The sequence below is a fragment of the Octopus bimaculoides genome, chromosome 2 (genome assembly GCF_001194135.2).
Source record: "Octopus bimaculoides isolate UCB-OBI-ISO-001 chromosome 2, ASM119413v2, whole genome shotgun sequence".
Classification (NCBI taxonomy): Eukaryota; Metazoa; Mollusca; class Cephalopoda; order Octopoda; family Octopodidae; genus Octopus; species Octopus bimaculoides.
In genome coordinates, this window is record NC_068982.1 from 85004834 (window position 1) to 85014778 (window position 9945).

The 9945-nt window shown below is 36.7% G+C and overlaps 1 protein-coding gene across 6 annotated transcripts in view; it reads right to left on the minus strand.

Annotated features, from left to right (window-relative positions):
* Positions 1–9945, minus strand: part of LOC106878085 (mitogen-activated protein kinase kinase kinase 4) — a 309575-nt gene that overhangs the window by 81678 nt on the left and 217952 nt on the right. For all 6 annotated transcript variants that reach the window (XM_052978397.1, XM_052978400.1, XM_052978396.1 and 3 more), the window contains 3 exons: positions 6229–6310; positions 5031–5106; positions 1075–1143 (listed from right to left, as the gene is read on the minus strand). In XM_052978397.1, the coding sequence (XP_052834357.1) occupies positions 1075–1143; positions 5031–5106; positions 6229–6310 (227 nt within the window). The remainder of the gene's footprint in view (positions 1–1074; positions 1144–5030; positions 5107–6228; positions 6311–9945) is intronic.

A 9945-nucleotide genomic window follows, 5' to 3' on the forward strand; every position in this document is an offset into this window, starting at 1 on the left:
ATATATGAGCAGTACTGCACTGTTAAGCAATTATATGATATTCTAGAAATCCCAGCACCAAAATTCATATTTAAAAGTTGTGAAACTGATTATTAAATCATATCCTTCAGTGTATGTTCATTTTTCCATGCTATCATATGCTTGAGAAGTACATAGTATTGAGGCAATGCTTCGCAACTAGATGTTCTTCCAGTCACTAACTTTTACCTGGTTTAGAAGTGCAGGTGACAGGGATTTGTTGTCAGAGAAATGTCAACAAGACCATCTTTTTTGTTCAGGGATTTTTCATACAAGTAAAAATGTCAATATTTACACAGATGCACATGTGCATATCTTCAATCACATGTACACACTTGGTGGGTTTTGTACAGTTTCCATCAACACATTGGTCAATGTGAGGCTGTACAAAACAGCACTGGCCCAAAATACCATACAGTGGGACTGAATCCAAAACCATATAGTTGTAAAATGAATTTCTTAACCCCTTGACCTTACCTGTACCTGTTAACCATACAGCCATACTTGTACAACTTAACCGTATAGACATGCTTGCACCTTCATCAATGAAAAATCTTGGCAGCCTCTTGTAATGTTGGTTTCTGTCTTACTTATCATGTAGTTGTAACTGACTACTTTTCAAATTTATTTTTCTGTACCCATTTTCAGTTACATCTCTTCATTACCATTGTGTCTGTCTACCAAACTCATGGTATACTAAATACTATATTTCGTCATCTTTTTTGAATATCATGTGTTATTTAATGTCTAGCGCAATACTCCAATACACATATAAATCATCACAATCTTCCTAAATATCTAACTTTCAGATTTGAGATATGCCTACCTTTTCCTTATAAGTTACAAGCAATGCCATTCCTCTTCCAGGTACAAGAAAAGGTATTTAGCAAAGAATTAAAATTAAGTGATGGTATATTTTTATTATCACATCAAATACATGACATAAAATATGACACAAGACATTCTAAAGTTTATACAATTCTGACAACTTACTGCAAAACTAAACTGAACAATCAATAAGTAAATTCAATATAATAAAAAAAAAATTGAACAAACCTAATGGACGAGTTTCTTCAACTGATGGAAATCTAGTATAACCATAAACATCAGGACTTGTGGCTGAACCTGGTGAAGAAAAACAGATTTGAATTCACCTGGATAATTAATATATTATGGTTAAGATTGTATATTCTAGTAAAATTTATTAGTATTTTATGTAAAGTTCTGAATCCAAGGAAATGGCAAGGGTTTGCAATGGCAACAATTTGGCTGATAATAATTCATTGTATGCTATGACAAGGTATCCATACACCAAAGAATAAGCAAACAAGGAAATACCTACAAATAAATAAATACTCAAACTGTATACATTACATCTACACTCACACATATATTATCCATGTATACACAAAAAAATCACATACACAGATAGATAAACAGTAAATACAAGAAAAATCAAATACACAGATATGTAAATGAATTAAGTAATTTAAAGCACTACTTTAAAATATTTTGAAGTAGTGCTTATTTAATGTCAACACTTTGTCTTGAAAGTTATGAGCGGTGTTCATTAAAGATTTCCCTTAACCTACTTCTCAAGAACTGGGATAAATGAAATTTGACATAATTATTAGTCCTTCTCTACATAGTCACCACCAATGTTGACACACTTCTCCCATCGCTTTATGTAGCTGTGAGGACCTTGTCTGTAGAAGTCGGTAGGTTGCATCTGGAGCCAAGACTTTACTGTGGAAATAAGTTCATCATCCTCCAAAAAGTGCTTCCCCTTCAAAAAAACTTCATGGTTGGAAAGAGGTGGAAGTCAGATGGTGTGAGGTTCGGAAAGTAAGGGGGATGAGGAAGGATTTCATAGCCACAGGAGCATGCTTTCATCTGGGCAACATGCACATTGTGAACTGGGTTGTTGCCTTGAAAGAGGCAGATTCCTTTTGGTCAGCATGCCATACCTCTCAGCTTTGATGGTGACACGCAATTTCTGCAACAGAGAAGTATAATATGCCCCATTAATTGTGGTGCCCTTTGCCAGAAAATCCATCATCACTACACCATGCTGGTCTCAAAAGACTGTGAGCATCACCTTTCTTGCTGAGGGTTGGAAATTAGCCTTCTTTGGAGATGGTGAGTTATCACACTCCTATTGCTTCAACTGGACTTTAGTCTCAGGATCATAGTGATGGACTTGTGTTTAATAAGTCTGCTGAAAAAGTCCTTCTCATTTTCTTGGCACATTGCCAAAAGAGCCTGGGAGCAATTGACATGTTCCTGCTTCTGAAAAGGTGTATCAGGAGAATCCATCATGCAAACAACTTCAGCAAATGGTTGTGAATGATTTTTTTTTCCCGGCCCTTCACTTATCTTCACTTCTCAGACTTATTGCTGAATAGTTATGTGGCAATCCTCCAAAATGGCAGCTTCTACTTTATGGATGGTGTCACCAATGGCAGAATGTGGTCATCCAGGAAGAGGAGCAGTTTCTACCAATGTCTGACCACATTTGAACTGGTGATGCCAGTGCTTGATTACATCATATGATGGTGCATTGTCACCATAAACTTCTTTCATCTCTTCAAAAGTCTCTTTTGGTGTATGACCTTTCAAGTATAAGAGCCCGATCACTGATCGGCATTCAACTACCTCCATTATAACACCTTAGTCCAATTCAGCAGCTGTAAACGACAAACGAATACTGGTGGAAAGCTGCAATTTACAATGTGACATGTATGGTTATACCTGTACAAGTTGTGTTTCCTGCAATAACTGGCAGTGGATCAGGGGAAATCTTTAATGAACAGTGCTCACACAATGTGGGTAGCAGTATTTTTTTGTTTTCGATTATCACTGATATAATTCATTAACTGAATTTACACTATTTCACCTTTCTAATCCCTTGCAGCTCTAAGGAGTTTTTATTTCTTATTTGTAGTAATGTAGGTGCCATCCTGCACCCTGTCACAATTAGTGACAGTTGAATTTTTCCTTTTTAGTTTTATATTACATATAGCCACCTTTGTTATTTTATAATTTTCACATAAGCATTTTGCTGAATCAGCCATAGATTCATATTGTTAATATATACTGACGATCAAGTCTTAGCCAAACAATCCATCAATGGAATAGTCACTACTGAAGGTGTTATATTGGGTCATCTTATAAATAATGCAGTTTTTTTTATACTTTTATTTTTCAAAATTAAGATAAAGTTCTTTTTTAATCTAAATAAATGATAATCAGATGGGGCAATGTCTGGCAAATATGGTGGGTGAGGCACCGTTTTCCATTCAAACTGCTTCAGCCTTAGGAATGTCATCCTCACTGTATGTGATGGAAGAACACCTTTCATCTTGAAACCAAAGATGGTCATTTTTCTTCTAGCACTGATTTAAGCTGCTCACAAAAGATCTCCTTTGTCATCGTTTGGTTTGGGCTTAAAAGTTAAAAGTGGACTGACCTTTCATATCCCATCAAACAGATAACAACACCTTCCTTAGCCTGGAGTGCTGGTGTTTCTCTTTTTCCTACCTACTGTCTTCGGTGCTTGACATTTAGACAGGTACTAGGGTGCAGTGAGCTTTCCAGAATAAGCCACCTTTCTGCATGACAGAGCCCACACTTTCTGCTATTTTTAGCATTGAGCTTGTCTCTTTTTAGTATCTTCCAGTTGATGGAAGAGTTGGTGGACCTCTCTTTTAAATCCCATATACAGCTGAAGAGCTTTGAGGTGTTACATATGTTCCAGTTTCTAAAGGTAGTGGTATGGTTGTTATATCTTACTTTAAAGTTGTCTTATGTATGCCCTATGTATCACCAAGTACAGATAGTGCTGTCTGCATTGGTTCCTCTAACAGATGCTTTGCATATTATAGACTTGGACTTACAGGATTTGCTCAGTAAGCACAAATTTCTATTTCTGAAAGAACAGCCAGTTTTGCTGAATAGTGTATATTTGTGGGCTTAAATTTTTTAAAGTTGGGGATGGGACTAAAACTAATCTTCAAATTGTGCCTATTAAAGAGTTTTCTGAATTTATAATAAGTAGATAAGTGTTAATCTATTATATTCATGAATTATAACTTCATTGCTGCCACCAACTCCACTGTGCCCACCACCACTACCCATTAATGGACAACAGCTTGCATCAGATAGTAAACATCCCACATATAGTGTGCCATCATCAATTCTGTAAGTTCATCAGGAGACACAGAATCAATGTCCTCCCTTGGCTTCAGAAGGACAGCTATGGCAAAACTCCTCATGGGTTGACTCACAGATGGTGACCTAGCTGACAACTGTGGGTATTGCAGGCTTTTGTCTGCAAAGATACAACCATGCAGTACATATCATTGAGTTCCTTTCATGTGAAGCTTCTGTGCTCCTTGATTCCACTTCTGGACCCACCATGAATGATGCAAGATTCTTTAAGTAAGAAACTTGCTTGAACAGCACACCCTCAACAATCCTGAATAGTAGAGACTATGTATTCTGTTTTCTTGGCATTGAGGTGTAGCCCAATATTTTTGACAGAATGGTCTGGATATCTGTAATTTCATTTGATAGCAAAGTGATGTTGTCAGCAAAGTTTTGATCAGTTAGTATCACTAAACCAACATTCCTGGTCTTTCCAGGTTGAAATGAGTCATTTCCAAAGTTGCCCAGCCTCTCTACCGTCATGGTATTAGAGAATGTTACTGTTCAATTAGTGGTTGATGGGGTGGTTGGTAAAGTGGCAGGATGTGGAACTTCAATTAACAGGTGAGTAAGAGTGAGGTGGTGCAGCTGATGGCTATAACTCAGTGGTGGGGCTGCACCGACAATAAGCTGGGGGTAACCTTGTGATTAGGAAAAGTGATTCATTTGTTGCAACTTCAAGTCAGTACTACAATCTTCATTCTTTTAATGCTTGATGATTTATTACTTGTAGTAGAAGAACCTTCATGTTTATACACTTACACTTTCTATTTAACTTTAATGTATGCATATTTTTTATAACTTACCAGAAGTGGGACTTCTTACTGTATTGCTTCGTCCAACTATATGATCCAAACAATTTTTGATATCAGATATAAAAACCTTAGAAAAGAATGAACAACAAAAGAATAAATAGGAAATGAGTAGTTGGTATACTGTGTCACATTAATTAAATTTTTCATATTTCAAATAACAATGCAATCATACTGTAAATATATAGAGAACTCCATCAGAGTGTGATGGCTCCAAAACTAGGTACTACTCCAGCCTTAGAGAACACTGGAATTATTTTTAAAAACTGCTGTAATTCAAAGCAGTCTTCAGGAGATATGCTCAACATTCAAGGATGCTGTGTTCAGTCAAGTTTCTGACTTAAAAGTATCTCGCATTATTCATGCATCGTTCAGAAATTGAAGTCAAGGAGTATAGAGTTTGCCTGAAAAGAACTCACTGAGTTTATTGTTCTTTCAAAATTTCCAGTATTATTATATTATATAACTCTTCTGGATAATGTTAGAGGTTATGGACAGTGGTAAAGAGATAAGAAAACAACAGAACAGTAGACAGAAAAAGTGAGTTATAATAGAACATATGCACTTCTATAAATGTCTCTATTTTTCAACTCAGCAAGGAAGCTTAATCTAGCCTTTCTACCATTTGTCTGTTTTTGAAATGATGACAGAATATTTGAACTCACAAACGCTTATCAAAAATTCTCTCAATGAATAAAGATAGGACAGCTATAGTTAGCATGCTGATCAAACACTGAAAATTTATTCATACAGGTAGTCTATGTTATATTTTTTACTCCGAAGCATTCAGTCTGCTACCACAATATGACAAGTCAGCTAAAGTTGAGCTCACTGGGTACTATTCAACAACAAAAGTTTAACTGTTACTCAAAATAACTACAATATTAATCAAACCCATATCATCTTTTCCAAATATTGAAGTGTGTTAGGTGTTAAGAAAAGATTAAAGAAGACGGAAAAGTAATATATCTCTGAGATATATAAACTATACTACTATGTTAAATCATAATATCCTAGGTTACAAAATTTTGTTTTGAAAATTGATACCATTTTGACTTCAGTGTTGATGGTAAGTAGGGTGAGAATCAAATTTCAAATATGGAGCGCATGCATGCAATTATCTCAAAATTCAAATTCCATGTTAAAGAATAAAGTGAAAAAGAAAATCCCAATAGGTTGGAAGCAAACTTACTGAAAATTCACTTTCTGGAAGTAATTCCATTATTTTAGGGTCACAAACAGAGACAAGAAATTCCAAGCCTTGATTTGCCCATCTTTTGGAAAAGAAAGAAGTTTTGCATTTATGTTTAATAACAATTGTCAATGAAAACAATTCATCTTACAAGGAAGTATCTGACATATTCAGCATTATTTCAGTTTAAGATCTTCAAAGACATTTCTTTAAATATCCAATCCCAAAAATACATGCAAAATGTCAATAGGTACCCAACAAAGATAACTGAATCAAGTTGGTAGGCACTTCTGTGTATTCAGGATATGACTGCAACACATGTGAGAAGTGATTATGGTTGGTACTGGAGGGTATTTTTAAAACTAAGTGATAATACGAGGGGGTACTGAAAAGTTCCTGGCTTGAAGACTGGAGGCCCAGTCTTCTGAGTTCTTTTACAAGGGTTAGAAAAGCTGAAGGATCGCTGCAATAAGTGTGTGAATCTGAGAGGGGATTATGTTGAATAATATCAAAATTAACTGATCCTCCTGTATTATCTTTTACTGAAAGCCAGGAACTTTTCAGCACCCCCTTGTAATTAAAGGAGAAATAAGAATCACCTTATATGTATTTTACACAATTGTCTCTTTTATTTTTGTCTGTGAGAAAGTGTATAATTAAACCAACTGCAGCTTAAAGATGGTGTGAAACCTACTGCACAGTAACAAATTCCTTATGAACTGTACCTACAATTGGTTATACTTTACGTTCTTCTATGTATGAGTTAATACGCTGTTAATAGTTTAAGTTTGCTTAATCCTTTCTACTATAGGCTAATCCTTTCTACTATAGGCACAAGGCCTGAAATTTCAGGGGAGGGGACTAGTTGATTACATCAACCCTACTGTTTCACTGGTACTTAATTTATTGAAAGGATGAAAGGCAAAGTCGACCTTGGTGGAATTTGAACTCAGAATGTAGCAACAGGTGAAATAACACTAAGCATTTCATCCAGCGTGCTAACGATTCTGCCAGCTCGCCGCCTTTGCTTAACACATAATGGCATGTCCAGAGATAAAAAGATTATTGTTGTTATTCAGTTGTAGGAAAATGCTATCACTGAACAATATTTAGCATTGAATAGTAATTCTTAAAGGCTGTAAGGGACGAAGTTCATAAGCAGTATGTAAGGTAATATTGCTGGATATAGAATCACCATTGTTTAAAATGGTCAGAAATAAACTTTGTAATTAAAATTTAGTTTGATAAATACAGAACTAATCCTCCTCCTTTTCTATGCTGGCAGTTTGATAAGAACAGACAAGTCAGAGGGCTCCATCAGGTTCTATGTTTACTTTGGCATGGTTTCCACAGCTGGATGTTCTTTCTAAGGCCAACCACTTAACAGAGTGCACTAGATGCTTTTTATGCGGCATCAGCACCAGAGAGGTTGCCAAGTATCCGCAATAAAAGACCCCTCAACTGAACTGGGTACTGACTGAAGAAAGAAACTATGATGGAGGGAGAGGAACAAGTGTCTTGCAGATGAAGTGAATACATAACTTGCCCACCTGGAAAGTGAGGGAGAGAGAAAGAAAGAGATGTGAAGTTCAGGTACAATGTGAATATGAGACAGAATAGGAAATGTGAGTGAAAATAGTGTGACAGCTGATTAGAGATAGGGAATGAGTTGGATAAGCGTGATGGGATAAGAATTAAATAGATGTGTTGTGAGGGAAAGCTTCACAGAGCCTCAATTCTGATGGAGAGGGCTTCTTAAGTACAACATGATGCCATTCATTTTAGTCCCTTGTCATCTCCTCTGGGAGGCTCAACATCTTGAGATCAGTCTTCACCACTTCGTGCCATGTCTTCTTCAGCCTACTTCTTCCACATGTTCCTTCTACATTTAGCAACTAGCACTTCTTTATACAGCCGTCCTCATCCATCCACATCACATGACAATACCAGTACAATCTTCTCCTGTTCACATCTGATGTCTTTTATGCTCAATTTTTCATTAATCACATTTTCACTTTGTCGTACATGCACACTGACATTGCACATCCATCAAAGCATATTTGTTTCATTTCTTTCAAGTCTTTGTATGTTTTCTGCATTTATAGCCCAAGTTTCACAGCCATGTAACATTCTAGTTTGTGAAGAGGCATCATATAGTCTGTCTTTCATTCTGAGAGAGAGAGGCCTTTTGTTATCAACAGAGATAAAAGTTCTCTGGATTTTCTTCCGCATTCTACCAACTATACTTTCAGAGCATCCTCCTCCACTATACTTTCTGAGCTTCAAATAAAATTCTCTAGGCTCTTTTTCTTTTTTGTCATGCTTTAATAATTATCATCATAGTTTTAGACTGTTGTAAAAATTAAATATCAGCATGTGATTTGTTGATTTTTTAAAAATATATACCGAGTTCCTATATGATGGTTCATTTGCAGTTAATGACTCTGCAAAGAAAGTGGCTTGGAAGTATCACTACGAAGGGCTGCCAAATTAGAGAACATGTAGTAGAAGGATAATCTGCCTAATGTGCACTCAACAGAGGGACCAGCTATCCAAATAGAAAATAACTTGGAAGATAAAGCAATATGAAGACAGAGAAAGCCTTCGGCCCATCAGGGATCACTGTAGAGCTGCTTCAAATACCTAGTGGAGTCGGATATGGTCTAGTCACTTGCATAGTTAATCAGGTTGTCCATGGTATGAACCCAATGACTGATGTAGCAGTATTATAATCAACTGTTACAAAGGTAAAGGTGATGCTTTAGACAGAAATATTTACAGAGGCATCAAATTGCTGGACCAGGTGATGAAAGTTACAGAAAGGGTTATAGCTCAACTAATTAGGAAGACAGTTAGATAAGATGAGATGCGGTTTGGCTTTGTGTCAGGGAGAAGTACTATTGATGCTATAGTATCAGTAGTGCTTTCTGGTAAGACAGCTGCAGGAGAAGTATTTAACCAAAAATAAACCTCTGTATTTGGCTTTTGTTAACATGGAGAAAGCTTTTGACTGGGTCTTCCTGCTCCATTATAATGTGGTCAATGTGGTAGCAAGGGATAGGTGAGTGGTTGGTGAGAGCTGTACAAGCCATGCACAGGGATGCTGTCAGTAAGATGAAAGTTGGCAACATGTATAGCACTGAATTCAGTGTACATGTAGGAGTTCACTAAGGATCAGTTCTCAGCACCCTCTTGTTTATCATAGTCCACCAAGCCATAACAGGGGAATTTAAGACTGGCTGCCCTTGTGAGCTGCTCTATGCTGATGATGACCTTATTCTTAAAACTGAATCACTATCAGAACTAGAGAAGAAATTTCAGACGTGAAAGCAAGGTCTGGAATCAAAGGGCTTCAAAGTTAATTTAGCAATGACCAAAATCCTAATAAGTAAGAAAACAGACAAATCACAAACCCCTTCAGGTAGATGGCTCTGCTTCATATGTAGAAATGATTTATGTAGGAACTCTATAAGGTGTACCTAGTGCAAGCTATGGGCACATAAGAGGTGCAGCAGTATTGGAGGAAGTTTAACAGCACAGGACTGGCTGTGTGGTAAGTAACTTGCTTACCAACCACATAGTTCTGGATTCATTCCCACTGTGTGGCACCTTGGGCAAGTGTCTTCTACTATAGCCTCGGGCCGACCAATGCCTTGTGAGTGGATTTGGTAGATGGAAACTGAAGGAAGTCCATCGTATATATATGTATATATATAT